The sequence below is a fragment of the Peromyscus californicus genome, unplaced genomic scaffold (genome assembly GCF_007827085.1).
Source record: "Peromyscus californicus insignis strain IS unplaced genomic scaffold, ASM782708v3 Scaffold_10__1_contigs__length_136768540, whole genome shotgun sequence".
Taxonomy (NCBI): domain Eukaryota; kingdom Metazoa; phylum Chordata; class Mammalia; order Rodentia; family Cricetidae; genus Peromyscus; species Peromyscus californicus.
This window is the reverse complement of record NW_026294391.1, coordinates 12,790,020-12,811,324: the sequence shown is the minus strand read 5'-3', so window position 1 is coordinate 12,811,324 and position 21,305 is coordinate 12,790,020. Positions and strand designations below refer to the sequence as shown.

Genomic DNA, 21,305 nt, shown 5'->3' with positions numbered 1-21,305 from the left:
ACATTTTACATAAATTTAAATTTTTGTTATAGTTCATCTCATGTTTATATGTTTTACTGGGGGAGGCGCTGTTCATGCCGTCTTAGTGTTGCCAGAAGTCCTATTTTACACGTACAATTTTGCACCTTTATAATTACACTTTTTTCTTATCAATTTCATCCACATAAAAACTCATTTCTTGAAAGGACAAAGAAGCCCCCCTCAGAAGCATCTAGATAACAGGTGTATAAGAGGCCTGGTCTCTGTCAGATGTTGGATTATGTTCCAGAAATGCTATCCATGCATTTCGAGTATGTCATTGCCCTGGGGTCTAAAATTTCTTAGCACAGTGATTTGCAACCTTTAAATATTTTAATAGCAGAGCCTTTTCTTCAAATACTCCCAGAAGCCCCTGCTGTGGTTGAAATGGGGTTGACATGTGTCGGTTTCTCACCACCTCGATCCCCTCCCCCAATCCTTGCTTCCCACGGTGCTCCCCAAAGCATCTTTGTGGAGTCCTTAGGTTCCAAGTACTACTGAGTAAAAAACAAATAGGCAAGATCAGTGGCTCCCAAAATGTGGTTCCAGAGTCAACATGGGCATCCCCTGGCAATGTGACAGAAATGCATATTCTCGAGACCCCATCCCCTATCTACTGGATCTCAAACTCTGTATGAGCCAGCAATCAGTTTGTTAACACATCTTTTTTGTGACTCTGATGACACTTGTTAGTTGAGGGAACTTTAAAAAGCTCTGTATCCTATTCAAATAGCAGGAAGAATTCTGTAATATTGCCCAAGATTAGTATTTCTGAGTATTTTACCCAAACTTCTGCTGAAAGCTATTTTCTATCCACTGATTTGTTTCTTATACCTGAGATTACAGATACCCTTGATGTCCAATTTCACAATGACCTGGGTTCCTTGGAATTGCTAAAAAAAAAAAATGTCAGAAATCACTGGAAAGAATTTGAATTCCTATATTCGGTTCAGTGGATAAAAATGCTGAACTTCCCAGTTTTTTTTTTCATGACAAAATATCCTGAAATCCTAAGCTCATAAAATTATACTGAACAAAAGAAGCCCTGCATAAAAGAGTGCATCCTAGTCAACTGCCTCCCTAGGAAGTACGGACAGGCAACACTGACCCACACTGAACAAAGGTAGGGTCAGTGCCTCTGAGTCACTGGTATGCTGTTTCTTAATCTGAATGCTCTTTACAGGGATGTGTACATTTGGTAGAATTCATCGAGTTCTAAATAATACGTACATGTTGTCCATTTAATACACTTTAATACAGAAGTTTCTCAATACATGGGCAATTTACAGGGGATGTTAACTGTGAAATGAGAAACTACTGGGAGTCCTGGTCTACATATTATTAGAGGAGCTGAGCTTTCACTTCTAGGTGTGAAATGTACACAGGGCAAACAATCCTCAGCACTGGTCCTACTGCAGTGATGACCTGTGGTGTAGGTGTGTGGATGCCACTGTTTTTCTGATGGACGAGAGCTTTGGTTGATGGCATCCTTGATCAGCCTGCAGAGAGTATAGTGAGGCATTTACCAATGTGACCTGCAGGCCAGAGTCAGTTCCAGTACTTGGCTAGTCCAGGAAACTGGCAGGGACACAACTCTGGAACTCCAACCAGATTTAGGCCAAGAGACTGTAGAAAGAATGTGTAATGGGTGCTAATGTAGGACTACACCCTGTGGTCCTCTCACTTCCGGGTTACTGAGGGCCTCAGTTACAAGCAGCCACCTTTTACCTGTGCTCTTATGCTTTTATGCCCTGCACTTTTATTTTTTTCTTCCTTTTTTGCAACTTGTGAATATATATGGACTTAAAGAATGAGCTTTAATCTCACTGGCTTTTACTCCTGTGTGCTCAGATAGAAACATCAGCTCAAGTAAAATAACCCAGTGATGTCTCATAGTTCAATAGGTCACAAGCCAGTTTATCTTTCACCATCTTTCAGAACATTCTTCATTCTAGGCCTCCCTGTTCTGTGATCTGTTCATACAGCTGCTTAAGATGTAATTACCCCTTCCCTCCCCCATCTGTACTACCACTACTTCTGTGCTCAACATGGAAACATTGATGAATACGCCTGAGTGTTACCTCCTAATCCCCTTGGCATCCTCAGTTGTGAAGATGGCTGGTCATGAGCCAGACATGCTCATGCCTGAATCTCAGTTTGGACTCCAGGTTGATACGTACCTGCTGAATAGATGATGTTCTGGGTCCCGTGGTGGCATGATTTAAAAGCATGCCCTGCTACTATCGTATCCCATGACTCAGTTTGGGAGTTGGTAATCAGCAGGGGCATAGGACTTAGGTTTTGCTCTGGGACAGTTGCCCTGTTCCTGAAGGACGAGGTGTTTTGTTTTGAGATGCAGATGTGAGGTTCAGAAGTACCAGCAATAGATGCTCTGGTGATCTGTGCCTTCCACCAACAGGAACAAGGGTGTCAGCTTCACTAGTCATCCGTCAGCGAGTTCCTCTTACAACTATTCCTGAGTGCAGGACATTTACATGACAGCTTCTATATCAGAAAAACTCAAAATGAGGAGTGTTCTAGTAAAGAATGTGAATGTCACAAGACAAAGCAGGACTGTGGAAATGTTCCTGATTGAAGGAGACTAAAGGTACTTGACAAACACAACACTTTACCCTAGACCAGATCCTGTAATAGGAGAAATGCTATAAAAGAACATTTGCTGGTCAAGGGAGAAACCTGGCTTAGAAATGATAGATTAAACATTAGAACAGTGTTCATTTTTCTAAAGCTACACTGCGGTGGTGTATGGAATGTCTGTTCTTAGGAAATGCCCATTAAAATGTCTCAGCACAAAGGGCTCTGATGTATTTTATCCATATTGACTTCACATACACAGGTACACACACACACACACACACACACACACACACACACACATGTGCACATATGGGATGATAAAGCAAATGGAGCAAAATGTTAATAGGTAAATGTGGGTAGAGGGTAAAAGAATGTTTGTTACTTTTATACCTTTTCTGTGAACTTGAATTTGTTTCCAAATAAAACATTTGGAAATGTAAAAGGACAATTTCTGTGCATGCAGTCAAAATCTGCTGGCACGTGTCTGACTGAATTTTCCCATGGCAGACATGAGGAATGGGGACACAGCTGTGTTTTCCTAAACAGGGTGACCAATCCCACACCCCAAAGAAGCCAAATAACTTACGAAATGGCACCTGGAGCTGCCCATTTATTTATCTCCCCCCATCCCCCAAAACACTCAATGTAAGAGCAAAATATTTTCTGAGGATTGTGGTGCTGAAGACATTTGGGTAATGAAAGGAAGGAGTAGATTTGTTTCATCGTCTCATCCATCCATCCATCCATCTACCATCCATCCACCCACCGTCCGCCCATCCATTCACTCAGTAAATGTTTTAAGTACCTGATCATTGTGTGCCAGGAACTGTGCCAGGGGCTAAAGACGCAACCCTGCAACCCAGGATCCAAAAGAAAATATAGTTCCTATCTTTAAAAGCTCTCAGAGGGACTAGAGCAGATACAGCTCAGTGGCAGAGTGCTTGCCTAGCATACACAAGGCCCTGGGTTCAAACCCTAGCATCAAAACAAACAAAAACTATGAGCTCAGTGGCATACACTCACAACCACAAAAGTCTCTATTTCCAAATGAGTTGGCCACTAAGTAGAATTGGGAAGCCGTTGGGAACCCTGCCTTTTATTAGAGACACCGGATCCAATGCCCATGCACCTGATCCACATTGAGCTGCCTTCAAGGATTTTCCAGGCAACAGTTGCTTTTTGTAATCAGTACTGAGAAAAGGATGCATAGTGCTTTCCCCCTTCCAAGGTCTTCCCATCTGTTTCAGCTTAACTCTCTGCAGGCTGCTCTGTCCAGTGTAGCAAGCCAGTCTACCAACATCTCTAAAACTGATGGACCAGTGAGTTTTGGAAGCCTTTCTTCTGATCTCTGTTGGTAAATATCGAAGCTATTGTCACAATGCTTTCTGAAGGGAAAAAAAAAAACCACCAAACACCGAGTAGTATACCTAGTAGTATACTGTCCCCAGAATCCCACCACTGGATTGCTGAGTCATTAAAACAATGCCACTGTCTTTCAAATGGACAAAACATGATAGTTGTGTTTTTTCCCCCAACCACCAATCTGAGGGGGGACATTGAATATGATGCCCTATGCACAACAATGGAGTCTGCTGCCTTGGGGAGGGAGTTCTTAAGATTGTTCATGTGTATGATTGCATGTGACATGGTATGTCATTTCTGTCCTTGGGTCTTAGGTAGGAATTGACATTCACCTCTGACGCATTCTGGCCCGGTCCAAATAAGTTTCAGATTCAGATCCAACAAATGTTTACTGAGTCCCTACAAAATTCCAAGCCTTTACTTTGACACATTTTATATCATTTAATCTTTAACAACAACCCTTTAAGGTAGGAATTACCTGCATGTTACAGATGAGAAAACAATCGCAAAGAGGTTCACTGATTTGCTCAAGTATATCATACAGCTTTTTAACAAAAACATACACTACACTGTCAGCTGAGGCCTGTCCTTGTTATCTTAAAGCATTTCTAGCCTTCTCTACTTTTGGAGCACGTGCTCCCCTTCCACAAGCCCTTATTTCTCCTCCTTCCACTAGGCCATGTGGGCTGTCTTTTTTTAATACTGCACTTAATAGCACAAAAATCACGAATACAAAGGAACTGGCAAAGGTGTTTGTCAATGAGCTATCCCTGCCTCCTCCACTTTTCTGCTTTCATCCCCATGTACATAATGGGCTACATTTTAATAAACTTTTCCTTTTCCTCCCACAAATGTGTAACTGTTCCGTGATTGGTCAATTGAAGCTGAAACACCCATGGATAAAGATGTTTTACGGTTACAAGGGCACACCCCCCCCAACACCACCCCCCTCCCCCCTCCACCTTCCCACACAATCTTTTGGAGGAATATAGGATATGAACCAGTGTCACAGTTTCCCTGCTCTGTCTTCCCCACCCAGAACATTCCTGCCATTTAATTTCTTTCACATGACTGCTTAGACTACAGCCTCTTCTCCCTCCCCTCCTATTTCTCTTCCGATCAGGACCTTTTGGACACTGGGTACTGTTAAATTCTTACTCTGTCAGGCCCATCGGCCTCGGTCAAGTAGATCAATTAAATCTCGATGCCTGTTGTAGTGCGAGTGTCGAGTGTCGTCATCTTCCATTACAGGTAGGCCTGTGTGTTGCTTCAGTAGGCTTGTGTATTCATTTCTTTCACCTTTTCTGACTCATGTTCCAGGACCTGTTTGTGATAGAACAGTAAATACCCTTCACTGTCCAGCACATCTTTAATACTGGCCTTGGTGATAACGGCATCATCACACTTGAACCACTGGTCCCTGTGGTGCCGAATGAAGCTGGTGTAGTGGCCGCTCTCCAAGGTTCCTTGGTGATTAACCACAGCAAACAAGGAATACTTATTCTCGTTGTCCCCACTGTTGGTCGGCAGCTGCAACTGTCCATTCATCCGGGTCTCTTTACTTGACGCCATAAACGGTGTCATATCCAGCTCCAGAGGAAAGGAGATGTATGTAGTGATCTTGCGCCTCTGTTTGGCTGAGTGTTCAAACCGTTTGAAATGAAAGCAGGCAACAACTGGTAACTTCTTCATAGTGAGCTGTTTGGTAGATTCTTGGTAGCTTTGGCAACCACTACACTTGATTTTGGCACTGCTTCCTAAGTGCTCTGGCCTTGTAAACCTTCGCAAGCAGTCCGTGAGGGTAGTAATGCCTGGTATGTGGCTTTCCCCATTCACACTGCTCTCCCTCCCTGGACTCATAGGCCAGAAGGATGTGCAAGAGCCAGGCAAGTCCAGACTGATGTCCCAGCATGGGTCTATAGTGGTGGAGACACCGTGGCAGGCTTGACAGGTGACATCTGACTGCAGGCCCCCTGTGAAGATTTGGTCTATGATGCAGTTACAGTGGTTGGGATTGCTGGCCACCTTGCCAACATCATCACCTTTGCAGTGCCTGTGCAGGACATCTAGGGCAGCGATGAGGAACTCGTGGGCATCCTGTTGCCTGTACCCTGCTAAATGACGAGCGTGTATCCACACCAGGTGTAGTAACTTATAGGGAACATGAGGAGATGGATTTCCAGAATATAGCTCTCGAAAGAGCGAAGACATCTCACAGACCAGACATAACTCAGGGCTAGGCATTTCACACCGGTGCCTGTCAGAGAGAAAGAAATCTCTCAGTATTGGAGTGTGGGTCAGGGCCTGGACAATGCAGTTCATAAAACACGTGTTGCCAAGATTAATTAGTCCTCGTAAGCCGATAGTAAAGCTGGAGGCGATTCTTCTTCTCCGTGGGTTGTGCCCCAGCAGTTCTAACTCAGGTTTGGTCGTTTCCCAGGTGAGATATTTCTCACCAGGGCCCAGCACTGAACACTGCTGCTGAGAAACCTCTGTCGAGGTGGAGGCTTGTAATTTCAAGGCTTCTCCCTGCTCTTCTTTGGCAATTTGCTCAATGTCTTTGTCATACACATAGTCTTTACACATGAAGCAGTATATACCTCCGTAATAAAGATCTACCGCTAAGTTGTGCTGTTTTGTCTGAGCGTGCTCATGAATGTGTTTCTCTGTGAAGCAGCCAAAGAAGATGCAGGAAAGGCAAGAGTGGAGTCTGTTTAAATGGGTGCCACACACATGGCAGATGCACGACTTTGCCTTGCTTTTCCTGGTCTCTGGGGTTCCACACCACACGAAGCACTGGTAGATAACCCGCAATTCCTGCCTCCAGTTCTCTCCCACCTTAAAACTGTTCACGTGGGAACAACCTGGTGGCCCCACAGCAAAATCCACATCCAGGCACCCGCCCCCGGGACCGCGCCGGGGCCGGGGCCGGGGCGGGGGCCGTGGCCTAGGCTGCGGCGGGGTACGGAGCCTAGTCTGGGGCCGGGGCCGGGGTCGGCGGCGCGGGGCACGACTGCGACGCGGAGAGGGATCGGGGGCCCGCGGTGGATCGGAGGGGAGGGTGGGGGAAGGAACCTCTTCGCCGCTGCCGCTGCCGCCACCACCGCTCCGCGCTGGGTTCTCATCCTTCGGCTCCTGCTCGGGCTCCCCCTTAGGCTCCTGCTCTGCCTCCTGTAAGGGCTCGGGCTCGGGCTCGGGCTCGGGCTTCGGCTCCGGTTCGGGTTCGGGCTCGGGCTCGGGCTCCAGCTCCGGCTTGGGCTCCGGCTCCGGCTCCGGTTCGGGCTCCGGTTCGGGCTCCGGCTCGGGCTCGGGCTCGGGCTCGGGCTCCGGCTCGGGCTCGGGCTCCGGCTTGAGCTCTGGCTCCGGCTCCAGCTTGAGCTCAGCCCCGCGGCCCGGATCCTCCGCGGTCTCCACCTTCCCGGTGGCGTCCACCTTCCCTGCTGTCTCCACCTTCTCGGTGGCGTCCACCTTCCCAGCCGCCTCCACCTTCCCCTCCACCTTCTCCGCCTCCACCTTCCTCTATGCCTTCTCCGCCGTCTCCGCCGTCTCCGCCTCCTCCAACCTCCTCCGCCTCCACTGGCTGCGGCTCCTCCCCCTGCTCGCGGGGCTCCGGCGGCCACTGGGCGTGGTGGCGGGGGCCACGCAGACCTGGGGTGTCCCCCGTCCGGCCTGAGGGAGCGCGGTGGCTGTGGTAGCTGGACCCAAAAGGGACTTTCACTGAAGGAGGCGGCAGCGGAAGCAGGCGACGCCCCCGGGAATGCTCCAGCCGAAGCCCCCTAGCGGAGGCCGCTTCTGCAGCCAGGCCCCGTTTCCTTTAATTCAATATTTCCCAAACTTGCTTGTTCACGACAATCACGTGGGGAGCGTGTTAAAATTACAGATTCCTCAGCTCCACCCGAAGGCCTACTGAATCAGACTCTGGAAGGGAGGTACTCCGGAACCTCGATCTGTAACGAGGGCTGGAGAGGCTGCTAGTGATCGGGCAAGTTTGGGAAACACAGCTTTAATTCATTGAGGCTGGCGGGAAGTGGGGCGGGGACCGCGCAGTCTCTTTAAGGCGCTTCCAGCTCTCAGCTCCAATCGCTGCTCTGACCCCCTTGGCCGTCTCCTCCCCTCTCATACTGCCCTCAAGGGTGCAGGCTTCCCCAGGCGTGTGGAGCCCGAGGCCATATCGTTGTCTTGTTCAGAAATGTTCCTGAGGCTGTGAAATATCCCTTCACAGGGGTGGTCGTGGAGAATAAAGACAGAAGCTCAGACATCCATCATTCCAGCAGCTGAACCTGCCCAAAGCGTGTCCCATTCTCCCCCTCGGGGTCCAACTCCTGCCTTCCCAGAAATGATGAAGCTCCAACTCCATAGGGGGCAGGCCTGGACCCCAGGTCTAGAGGCAAGACAGTGCCCTCAAGGCCGCTCCACCAGAAGCGGCATGTCCCCTTGATTATCATATCAGTGGTCTAAACTTCCTGGGCTGGCCCCCTGACACCCCCCCCCCCCCCGCCCCAGGCTCCAATGGCCCTGGATGGAATGACTGACAGCTAGTCTCCAGATACAACCCTCACTGAGCAGAAACCATCACTCCAAGGCCAGTAAGGGAAACCAAACACTACAAGGCCATCCCTACAGGTGGCACCTCCCCTAGAATGAAAGGAACCCATACTACAAAGTCTGAGACCCTTAAAGTTTAGCAGAATTTGGGGTGAGAAGCAGGTAGAAATAGAAGGGATGTCTGCGGAGTTGCCAGTGAAGAGAGAGCTTGGACACCAGTCTGGGGTGGGTACTGCTGCATGGAGCCCAGGAAGAATGAGTCCAAAACAAGCCCCTCAGGTCCTGGGTTAGAGCTGGGGGTGTCAGAAGCAACTGCAACTGCTGCTTCCAGAAGGTTCAGCCAAAGGCAGGTATCAGCATGTGGGGTCAAAGGGAAAGAGTGATCTAAGAAGAATGGGATGCCTCATGTGGCAGCTGGCTCTTCCTGGTGCACTTTAGGGGCTGGGCTGTCGCTGGTTTGCCCTGGAAATCAACCTCCACCTGAGTCACTTCATAGAGGAAGCGAAGACAGACTCATTGGGGATTAATCAGGAATCTGGAGCCCTTAGGGAGGCTGTCTGGTTCCTCTCTAGCCTAAGGCTACCTTAGTGCCAGCCTTTCCTAAGTCAGCTGTGTTTTCAGTTCCTTGAATCATTCTTCCAACAAATGCCTGCCTTTTGTTGCCTGCAACTAGAGGAAATGCAACCAGTATGGCTACTAAAGGAATGCCGCCGCCGCTGCCGCCGCTGCTGCTAAATGACTGAGCTCATGGAGCACGGGAGCAGAGGGCAACGAGTACCTTCATCCTATTTTCACCAGCTAACAACCAACAAAGAAATCTGAAGATCCCCATACTTAGGAGTGTTGCCACTGAATAATAGCTATGTAACCCGATTGCCTAACTAATCAACTACCTGTAAAGCACACAGAGGCACCTGGACACCACCCAGGCCAGCAAGTTCTGAAAGTGGATGGCTCTGCCACCATTCACCTCACAGATGTTTATTCAATACCCGTTCACAGCCAGGCATTGTACTAGGAGCTGGAGACCCAGCACTGAGCCAAAGACACCCCAGGATTAGAATCAGATTTAGCTTCCCTAAAAGGAACGCACACACTAAGGAAGTGTCTTTAGGACAACTAGCAGGAAAGAAGCACCAAATAGGAATCATTAAAAAAATAAATAAGTAGCTGGGCGGTCGTGGCGCATGCCTTTAATCCCAGCACTCGGGAGGCAGAGGCAGGCGGATCTCTGTGAGTTCGAGGCCAGCCTGGTCTACAGAGCGAGTTCCAGGAAAGGAGCAAAGCTACACAGAGAAACCCTGTCTCGAAAAACCAAATAAATAAATAAATAAGTATACACAGAGAAACCCTGTCTCGAAAAACCAAATAAATAAATAAATAAGTATACCAAAACCTAGCTGCGTACTTTCCTTTTAAAAATTCTCCCCTATTGATAAATGCACAACTTAGCTGTTCCTTTCTTACATTCATTCCCTCATTGTATTCTGCTTTTGCTTTAATCACGGGTGGTGGGGTGGCGGGAGCCACCATAATCTTTACATGTACAGCGCTTATGCAATCTGAAGTGAGACCTGGGCAGATGTCACCATCTCTGCCTCACCAAGACCTAGGAAACATGGACAGAAGACCTCCAGAAAGACAGCTCTTCCTCACAGTTCATGCACCTAGACGTTCAATGCTGTCCTGACCACAAGGTGGCAAAAGAGTAAATGATAATTCCTGGTCAGTTTTCTATGTTTATACAAAACTTGGTTTATATCAAAATGCTCTCTAAAAATATTTTGGAAAACGTGGTCTCTCTCACACAGTTCTTGGTTGACATCTAAAATTTTGCATCGTAAATGTCACTTGGCTGCAAAAACGTCATTTCTGACAAGTGTTAACCTTCAGAAATAAAACTGTTACGTCAGTACATTACACAAATCTGGTGAAACCTAAATACGTTAGTGAGCTAAGAGCCACCATCATCTGCTTTCAAAACTCACAATAGAGCTTTTTGCCAGTTGCCAGTTGTATCTTCTCCCTTTTCTCCTGGAGTTCTTAATTCTACTGTATTCTTCCAACAAATTTTTGACCCAATAACACATATTTTTGCACCTAGAGCAACTTGCTAGGGGTTGTTTCCATGGACTAATATTGCTTATTGCTCAAATGAGATAGGACTAAGCACCATGTCCTTCCTAATCTGTGTTTGGCTAAATGCTAACACAGAGACACCTCTCATAAACGAAATGGAAAGAGGCATTTTCTTTTAGAAACATCGTTCAAGCCTTTGAATCCTTTTTGGAAATATCACACAATGGTTTAGCTTCAAAACTCTTTCTTGTGATTCATCAGCTGATTTCCTTCAATTTTATTGGAAGCAAACAATTAGGAACCATCTGAGGTTCGAAAAGATTCGATTCCCATGCACTGTTAGAGCAATTTGTTTGTTCACCGTAGATGTGGTGTTCGGAATTGGCTCTCTGGCACCCTGAGGATTTTACACTGCAGGGTAGTGCATGCGGGTGAGACTCGGGATGGTAAAAGATGATTTTCTTTAGTAAGTGCAAAAAGAAACATGTGAAACTGGAGATGGGAAAAAGAGAACCAGCTTGACTCCTCTATCACAACTATGTTCCCTGGCAGATCAATCTTAAAACACTACATATGAAATTGGAGGGTGTAAAAATTGATTCCCTTTAGTTTCCCGTACTCCTGGGCAAGGCATACTCCATTTTGAAAGTCACTGGTTCATATTTCTTATAATAAAAGTTACATATATATATATATATATATATATATATATATATATTTGTGGGTTTAAAAAAAAGGTATGAAAAGTGAAAGTCCCTCTGTCCCTCACCTGAAAATGTGTGAGAAAGTTTCTATGCAAATATAAGCATTTTTATACATATATCCTTTATGAAATGTAAATGAGACTATGCCTATGCAGGTGTTTTCTCTAAATTTGCTGTACACATCCAATGAAATCCCAATAAAATTACAATGAGTTTTTTATGAGAGACTTTACAAGGCAATCTTTAAATTAATGGAAGAATAAAAGACATCTTCTCCCTTCTCCTTTCTTCCTCCTGGAAATGAGGAATTAGTGACTATAGTAGAAACCATCTTGTAACCAATCACAGTGGAAAGACCAAAAATCTGACCACTTCTGAGTGTATTCTTTCACGAAGAAGAGTATTGTAATTTATCAACCCTAAGAGGCACATGGCTCTTCATGTTAAAATATTGCTGGAGTCTTTGAATGATACTTTATGATTATGTTCAGCAGCATTTTGGTTTCTTTGTTGTGGGTACATAAAATACTGGTATGTCTCACAGTCAATAATATCCTAAATTTGGAGGCTGAAGAGAAGATGGTCCAGCAGTTAAAACACTGGAATCTCTTCCAAAGGACCTGGGTTCAATTTCCGGACCCACGTGGCAGCTCACAACCATCTGTATGTAACTCCAGTTCCAGGGGGATCTGACGCCCTCTCTGGCCTCTGCAGGCAATAGCAACACACATGGTGCACAGATATACATGCAGGCAAAACACATAAACATTAAAAGCATAAACACATAAAATAAAATTTTTAAATAATAATATTCTAGAATTGACGTCATCCTTTGAAGTATTGTTATTTGGGTCCAAATTATGTGTTAAGTGACCATAGGTATTCTATGTTACTCCCAGTCTAGTCTCAGGTCCTTATTCTGGACTTTGAGGCCCTACCAAATCTCTCATTGGTTGCTTAGGCTTCTCTACCTATCAGCTTGGCCTTGCATCAAACAGATGCTACATACTACTGCTTCCAGGCCTAAGCCCTTGCTTCTTCTGGTTGGAAATCTCTTCCCTAGAAATTCTCATGGCTTGAGCCAGCACGATGGCTCCCTGGGTAAAAGTGCTTGCCACCAAACCTGACAGCCTGAGTTCGGTTCCCGAGACTCACGTGATGGAAGGAGAGAACCATTCCCACAAGCTGCCCTGTGACTTCCACATGTAAGCCATGCACATGTGCATGTACGTATGCACATACACAAATAGATAAGTAAATATATGTAACTATTTTTAATATAAAAAGGAAATCATCATGATTTTCTCTCTTACTTGCTTCAGATCACTGCCTAAATGGCCTTAAATGTCACCTTATCTCAATAGTATCTTGTCCCTGCTTTATTTTTCTTTATAATACCATCACCACATGATGTATTAAGTAACACTCCATGGATATATTAAATATTATACATGCATACAGATTCACATAATTAATCTAACTCCATGAATATGAATTGCTCATTCATCTAGTCTTGATACCTACTTTGGACTTTTGTATAGTTAAATATTTCTGGAATGGAAAACTGAATTTTTTTTAAACATTAATTTTATTATGTATACAGTATTCTGCCTGCATGTATGCCTGTGGGCCAGAAGAAGGCACCAGATATCATTAAAGGTGGTTGTGAGCCACCATGTGGGTGCTGGGAATTGAACTCAGGACCTCTGGAAGAGCAGTCAGTGCCCTTAACCTCTGAGCCATCTTTCCAGCCTGTAAAACTGAATTTTTATCATGAGTGAAGTCCTCTGTATTTTCATGTCTGTTGGCTGTTTTGTTTTACCTTTTCTTGTGAATGGCTTAGCCACATCCTTTGCCTAGTTTTCTTGCAAATTCTTTTTGATGTTGTTTTGTTGAAACAGGATTTCTCTGTGTAACAGTCCTGGCTGTAATGGAACTCACTATGTAGACCAGGTTGGCTTTGAACTCGCAGAGATTTCTGTGAGTTTGAGGCCAGCCGGGACTACATAGTGAGTACAAAAACATTAACCACTGAGGTATCTCTCCAGCCCTCTTGTGGATTCTTGATTTTAGTATCTCATTTTTGAGAATGTTATTTTGCCTGTTGTAGGGGTATAGAGCAAGGGGAAAGGACCTGAGATAAGAGAGAGAGAGAGAGAGAGAGAGAGAGAGAGAGAGAGAGAGAGAGAGAGAGAGAGGAGGGGGGAGGAGGGGGAGGGGAAGAGGAAGAGGGGAGGAGGGAAGGAGGGGAAGAGGAAGAGGGGAGGAGGGAAGGAGGGGAAGGGAGGGCAATAGAAAGAGGGAGGGTGATGGAGAGAGAGAGGAAAGGAGAGAAGGAGGAAGAGAGGGAGGGAGGGAGGGAGGGAAGAAGAGAGGGTGAGAGGGGAAAGAGAGAGAGACCTTGGTTTCAGGAAATGAAAATAAGACAAGAGCAGCTTGAGAATTGTAACAAGAAAGAGAAGAGTGGAATAAGACAAGGATGAGAGGCAGGGCCTTGATCATCTGGAGAACATCATGCTACACTTGCCTCTTACTGCAATTGCATTGAGAATTATTTGTGGGTTTTAAAGCAATGACATGGTATGATTTATGGTTTTCATACAATAATTACAATCTAATAATAATAGCAACAAACATAGCCAATGGTATGCCAAGTACTGTTTTATAAGTCATTTACTATGTTATTTAACTTTATAACACACTGATGATATAAGTACTAATATTATTGTGTTATTCTCACTCTTCATGGGAGAACTAAAGCACAAAAATACTTAAAGGTCTGATGATGTAGCTCAGTGGTATTATTTAACATCCATACAGTCCCTCACCATGTAAACTTTCTTTACGAATGAAATACCTTGAATTTGCTTATGTTTATTCTCTAGATTCTATGCTTCTTCCCATTCAGAATACATTTAATTTCAGTAATGAGGTGTTTGATTTCTATTTTTTCCATGCCCTTGTTTTCTCACCAGCGGCTGGCAAGTCTTTTATAAGCTAAAGAAAAAGAAAACAGCAAATCCACACACAAAACAACCTGTAAGTCTGGGAGCTGAGCTCTACCCAGCCCATTTGGACCATATCAAATTTCTCTAAGCTCAGGACTAACCAGTCTATGGGCTCATTTATGATGACCAAGAGTCAACTCAGCAGCTCCTGCTTCCCCCACCTCCCCCCCATCCCCCACCTCCCCACCCACCTCCACCCCAGCACAGTCTTCCTAGTAATCAGGGGACTAGAAATCGGGGTTATCTGGCCTGCAGAAAACAGTAGTGAGCCTGGAGTTATGTGAAAGATAGAAAACGGAGGGACTGAAGGCTTCCTTTTAGCACACATTTATCTGACTCCAGATAGCTTGCATGCATGCAATTCCAATAGCCTATTCCCTTCTCTGGATGAAAAGAGAAAACAAATGCATGGCTATGGGCGCTGCCACAGAGATGGCATCCAGCCCCAAGCTGCCATTTCCTCAGTTTTTGCCACATATTGCCACCAGATAGTCTGTTTCTAGTTTCCATCTTCAAGAGCTCTGACTTTAGCTTTACAAGCTCATTGGGCTTACATTCTTGATTCTCTGCCTACCTGAATTGCATATTCTCTAGTAATCCTTCTGCATGCAGGTACAACCACTTATCTTAACTTTGCATCTGAATAAGATACTGGCGGTGGGGGTGCGGGGGTGCGGGGCTGGGTAGGGCGGGGTGGGTGGGGGGACGATGTAGCTCAGTTTGTGTGGTGCTTGCCTAGCATGCAAGGAGTCCTGGATCCCCAACACTGCATAAAACAAGCACACAGAAGTTCATGGTTATTCTTGCAGACTTTGAGACCACCTGGACTACATGAGATCCTGTCTCCTATAAAAAGCAAACACTGGGATCCTCAAGTCTGTGTCTAGTGTTGGAGGCTGACCCTGTGAAATCTAGATTTACCCTGGGCCTGAGCAGAAAAAGAAGCACAATGAAATGTTTTCTGCAATTTTACTCACCAAACTGTAGAATCCGGCTTCTTGTGCTTGTTCTCAACACTTCTTCCAGGTTTGAAAGCTTGGGTAGGCTAGTAGAGGTTTTTAGATTGCACCCAAAATGACAGATAAAATCTTAATCACCGTTTTATCTGTTTAAACCCTCAAAGAACAAGGCAAACAAAATTATATTACCTCAAAAGAGAGAAATTTAGTATGTGAAGCAAAAATGATGTGTTCATTATCCAATTTAACAATCCTGCTTTTAAGAATCAAACCCAAAGATGCATTAGCTGAAGTACACGATGACAAATGAGCAAGGTGTGCTCATTTGAGCAAGGTGTGTTCAACAACAAATGTAAAGGTGTGCACTAGCACAGGCCACAGGGGAAAACGTCACTATGAAAGAGCTGGTTGGAGAAATTATGATGGAAATATAAATCCATGTAAGATGGAGAACAAAGCAGATTTTTAAAACTTTTTTCTATTTAAAGAATGATTTATTCGTGGGCGTGGAAGCATGTGCCATGGAAACTGTGTGGAGGTCAGAGGATAATCTACAGGAGTCAGTCCTTTCCTTCTACCAGGTGGGTTCCAAGGATTAAACTCAGGTTGCTGGGATTGGCAATCAGTGCTCTACCCACTGAACCATCTTGCTGGCTCAGAAATAAATCTTTATATGGTGGTTAGGAGTAAAATATCTCTGGCTGTTGTTAAATGTCCCTTGGGGGCTGGAATCCTCTCCAGTTGAGAACCATCAGTCTAGGACAATACTCATAAATGAATTTTTTTAAATAAGTAAAACGATGTGGGAAACTTTCCAACTTGAAACGTTGCTCAAGGTTTAATTACCACAGTGGATGAGGCAAATGTGTGTTATGTACCTCCTGGCACAATACAGTAGGGAGCATACAGCACCTCCTATTAGGTATCAATGCCAAAGTAAGAAGAAAATGGAAACGAAATCCAATCAATTGTCTAGCACCAATAACTTACGGTTTATGGCGAATATAGAAAATAGGACAAGCTCACTAAAGCAATCAGCCGAATCCCAAATAGGGAATTTTTACAGTACATTTATCTGATTTATTCAATGATAAATCGCATTTGAAAGGAATGAGGTAAATAATGGTAAAGTTACAGAATTTTAAAGGAACTTAACAACCAAATATAATATTTTGCTTGGATAGTATTTTGAAAAAAAAAATCAGCTTTTATATGTGGCTAGATCTGTTTGGGGAGCCCCTGGCAGTGAGACCAGGACTTATCCCAGGTGCATGAAATGGTGTTTTGGAACACATTCCCTGGGCGAGGGATTCCTTGCTCAGCCTTGACTCAGGGGGGAGGGGATTGATCCTGCCTCAACTTAGTATGCAAGACTTTGTTGACTCCCCAAGGGAGGCCTTCCCCTCTCTGAAGAGTGGATGGGGGGTGGGATGGGGGGAGGTGGGGTGGGCGGGAGAATGGAAGGAAGGGGGAACTGGGATTGGTATGTAAAATGAAAAAAAAAACTTTTTAAAAAATAAATTTAAAAAAACCCAACTTTTAAATCACTTCCGAAATTGATGTGGTGGCTCATACCCATAATTCCAGCATTCAAGAGGCTGAGACAGGAGGACCATGAGGTTGGGGCCAGCTTGGGTTGCATAGTGAGTTTAGGATCAGTCTATCTCAAAAATGAAAATAACAAAAGCCCACTTCTTGCGACAATCAAGAGACTTTCAGTATAAATTGCTACTTCATTACACTAAAGGGTTACTGTTAGTAAATTATGACAATGGTAAGATGATAACATAAACAATATTTTCTTGTTAGAGATTCATACTTACACTGAATAAAATAATATATCTAGACTTTGAGTTTTTAATCACAATAAAAATTAGTATGTGAGAGATACATGAAGCAAGAGTAGCAGAATTTCAAAAACTGTTGTAGCTGACTATTGTAGGTTTATTCTATTAATTTCTCTATTTTATATATTAAATTTTCCATTACAAAATGATTTTTAAAGACAAAACAAGGGAAACTTCTGCTCCCCAGAAATGGACTGCATGTGCTTTTAAGCCCTCTTCCTCCGAGTAGAATTGTAAACACTGAACATTGTATATAACAAAAACATAAGAAAACGTGGAAAGGTGAGCAAAATCCGACAAGCTGGTTCTGGACCACAGAAACCCCAACTGAAACATCAACAAGTTCCCTCACAGTTTCCTCCCTCCTCATGAATCCTAGGCTGGGTTGTGGAGAAGCTGGTAGACTGGCAACATCAGTGAGCCTCGATGAAAGAAAAGCCTCTGCTCTCTAGGCAAAGAACCAGGGAGTGGAGCAACTTTCCCTGACATCCATTTTAGACAAGCTGTCATTCTACTCCATGCAAACAGCGCGGAAAAGAATGTCCCACCACCTAAGCCAACAAAAGTCAAGTGGTAATGAAAAAAGAGGCCATGAATTTGGAGGAGATTGGGGAGGAGTATGTGGGAGGGCTCGAAGGGAGGAAAGGGAAAGGAAAATTGTAATTATATTATAATCTCAAAAAATAAAAAAATTACAAGTGGAAAATATAGACTCTTGCTTCTGCCTGGTTGAAACAAAGAGCCCACACCCTCTATCATAATGGTATCAGGGAAGGCAAGTTGGGAGTGATAGTCACAATTCCCCTGATAGGATGCCAGTGGAGACTACGTAAATCCGACATCCATGACTACATGGAGATGAGAGGATCCCTCCTCCTCTCACCATTATAGTTGTTAGTTAAAAGCACACTCCATGCCACCATTAATTATCATGGTGTTGATGGAGGTCATGAGGGACCCAGCAAGGGACTTCCGCCCTAGGATTGTATTGGCCAAGATACAGGAAAAAAACTTAAATTCTCTCACTTGCCAAGTACTAAAGATGAGACTCTTCCCCCAGGTGTCAATGGAAGCTGAACGGGGAACTGTACTGGGGAGTTTTTGTTAATTTGACACTAAGCTACGCATACATAAGAAAAGAGTCTCCATCAGATTAACTGTGGGAAATTTGTCTTGGTTGCTAGTTGATGTGGGAGGGCCCAGCTCACTGTGCTGTCCCTGGTACCCCTAGCAGGGTGCTGGGGCTGTATAAGGAAGGTAACTGAGTAAGCGTTCCTCCATGATCTCTGCTTCAGTTTTTGCCTCTGCTTGAGTTCCTATCTCCAGGTTACTGGGTTGGCTTCCTTAGATGATGGACTGTAACCTGTAAGCCAACTATACCCTTTCATCCCTAAGTTGCTTTTAGTCTGTTTTGTCACAGCAACAGAGCAGTAACTAATACAGGAACCATTTAATATTTTGTTCTACACTTAGTAGTAGCAAAATGACACCCCCTTTCTGCTGCCAGACCAATAAAAAGATGAAAAGAGATACACTTCAAAAACGCAATGAGTGGTCCGTAGCCTCCCTGCCCCTCCTGCAACGCCAGGCCCCGGGATCCCCCAATCCCTTCCAGCTTGCCTGCTGCCATGGCTGACAAACCTTTGACCCAGTGGAAGAACATGTCATCAATGAGGAATACAAAATATGGAAGAGAAAAACCTTTTTTCGTTATGATTTGGTGATGACCCATGCCCTGGAGTGGTCCAGTTTAACTGCCCAGTGGCTTACGGATGTAATCAGGTCTGAAGGGAAAGATTGCAGCACTCATCGGCTTTGTCCTGGGAACACACACATCGGATGAACAAAACCTCCTGGTGATAGCCAGTGTCCAGATCCCTAATGATGATGCTCAGTTTCATGCATCACACTACGATACTGAAAAAGGAGAATTTGGATGTTTTGGCTCTGTCAGTGGGAAAATTGAAATAGAAAACAAGATGAACCAAGAAAGAGAAGTAAACAGGGCTCGGTACATGCCCCAGAACCCTTGCATCATTGTAACAAAGACTCCATCCAGTGATGTGCTTGTTTTTGACTACACGAAGAATCCAGACCCTTCTGGAGAGTGAAACCCAGATTTTCATCTCTGTGGACATCAGAAGGAAGGTTATGGTCTGTTTTGGAATCCAAAGCTCAGCGGGCACTTACTTAGTGCTTCTGATGACCATACCATCTGCCTATGAGACATCAGTGCAGTTCCAAAAGAAGGAAAAGTGGTGGATGCAAAGACCATCTTTTCAGGGCATACAGCAGTAGCAGAGGATGTTTCCTGTCATCTGCTCCACGAGTCTCTGTTTGGGTCAGTTGCTGATGATCAGAAACTTATGATTTGGGATACTCATTCAAACAATACTTCCAAGCCAAGCCACTGGGTCGATGCTCACACTGCTGAAGTGAACTGCCTGTCTTTCAGTCCTCATAGTGAGTTCATTCTTGCCACAGGATCAGCTGACAAGACTGTTTTGTGCCTTGTGGGATCCGAGAAATCTGAAACTCAAGTTATATTCCTTTGAATCACATAAGGATGAAATATTCCAAGTTCAGTTTCACCTCCCAATGAGACTATTTTGGCTTCTAGTGGTACTGATTGTAGGCTGAATGTCTGGGATTTAAGTAAAACTGGAGAAGAACAGCCCCCAGAAGATGCAGAAGATGGTCCACCAGAGTTGTTATTTATTCATGGTGGTCACCCTGCCAAGATCTCTGATTTCTCCTGGAATCCCAAAGAACCTTGGGTGATTTGTTCTCTATCAGAAGACAATATCGTGCAAGTGTGGCAGATGGCAGAGAACATTTATAATGATGAAGACCCTGAAGGAAGTGTGGATCCAGAAGGACAAGGATTCTAGACAAGTCTACACTTGCGGTTTAGACTCCCCTGGTTGTCCTCGGAACCCTGAGATGGATTGAACACTGGGTTAAGTCACAGACTTGGTTCAGTCAAAAGGTGTCACCAACGAAGCCATTATCCCAAATCATGGGTGTTTTCTAAATCCTAACTGAGGAACTTAATTCAACAAAACCACAGACTTATATTTAAATTTTTCTTCAAGAATTTTCTGGTAACAAACCAGGTCTAAAGCAGCTTCAGAAATGGGGTGTATTATGGGTGACCATTTTTCTTCTTATGCTATAACCCCAAGTTTTTCAGATTCTCAAGTAAGAGCCCAGAGTGGATAAGGAGTGGAGTCAAGTTCGAGATACGTGTCTGAGCCATGAGTGTAACTATTGCAAGATGTCGTTTTGACTCGAATTAGGGGAGAGTCAAGTCATAGATACCTACTGTCAGGTCCTCATGAGTGGCTTTCCAGGATGCACATTTTCCTGTGTAACACCAGACTCCTTTTGGGTTTTTTTAGTTAAGACTACACGGGCCTTCTTCCCCTTACATTTTGATCATTAGTGTATTGCTTGAGCTGTTTCCATATTTATTTTTCCATTTCTGTGGTTTTTGTTTTGTGTGGTTTTCTGTTTCGTTTTGTTTTTAAACTTGGGACCACCAAGTTGTAAGGTGTATGTTTTTAACTGACAGTCATACCACTGATGAACTGTCAGGTTGAGAAAGAGTGAATTGCTAGTTTGTCTTTGTTTTTACAATTAAATTAATCTGCTAGGACTACAGGTTTGATTTTTTTTTTTTTTTTTTGGTTTTTCGAGACAGGGTTTCTCCGTGTAGCTTTGCACCTTTCCTGGAACTCACTTGGTAGCCCAGGCTGGCCTCGAACTCACAGAGATCCGCCTGGCTCTGCCTCCCGAGTGCTGGGATTAAAGGCGTGCGCCGCCGCCGCCGCCGCCGCCGCCGCCGCCGCCACCACCACCACCCGGCACAGGTTTGATTTTATTAATAAGAATTTTTAAGACTCATGCTACATTAATCCTCTATAACAGATGCTTCTTAGGGGTTAGTCCTTGACCACTACAGTTTGATGCCCTCTCCATTTTGGACCTGTCCCAGCATCGGGCCTTTTATTCTCCATGACTAACTGTGTAAGTGCTTATAATGGAATACATTGCTTTTCTATGAAAAAGATACAACGAGTAAATAAAATTTAGTTTTTAAAAAATGTTCAAGTACCTCACAGAAAGGCAGGGGAAAAATGCAGAGAAACAAAACACACAGCCAACAAGAATGAATAAATACAA

At 44.5% G+C, this 21,305-nt stretch overlaps 1 protein-coding gene and 1 pseudogene across 1 annotated transcript; one reads left to right on the top strand and one right to left on the bottom strand.

Moving 5' to 3' along the window:
* Nucleotides 1-4,348: 4,348 nt before the first annotated feature.
* Usp27x (ubiquitin specific peptidase 27 X-linked) lies at nucleotides 4,349-8,098 on the bottom strand. The gene is made up of 3 exons (XM_052743526.1): nucleotides 8,019-8,098; nucleotides 7,541-7,790; nucleotides 4,349-7,497 (listed from the first exon to the last, which is right to left on the bottom strand). The coding sequence occupies exons 1-3, from the start codon at nucleotides 8,096-8,098 to the stop codon at nucleotides 5,248-5,250; spliced, it is 2,580 nt and encodes an 859-aa protein (XP_052599486.1). The 3' UTR covers nucleotides 4,349-5,247.
* A 10,730-nt stretch (nucleotides 8,099-18,828) lies between these two features.
* Nucleotides 18,829-20,030, top strand: LOC128114445 (histone-binding protein RBBP4-like; annotated as a pseudogene).
* Nucleotides 20,031-21,305: the final 1,275 nt, after the last annotated feature.

Coding starts and splice junctions, on each gene's coding strand:
- Usp27x (XM_052743526.1), bottom strand. CDS start 8,098: ATGAGAGGGGAGGAGACGGCCAAGGGGGTCAGAGCAGCGATTGGAGCT. Junction 7,791..8,018: donor CGCCTTAAAGAGACTGCGCG/GTCCCCGCCCCA, acceptor ATTGAATTAAAG/GAAACGGGGCCTGGCTGCAG. Junction 7,498..7,540: donor AGCCAGTGGAGGCGGAGGAG/GTTGGAGGAGGC, acceptor GAGAAGGCATAG/AGGAAGGTGGAGGCGGAGAA.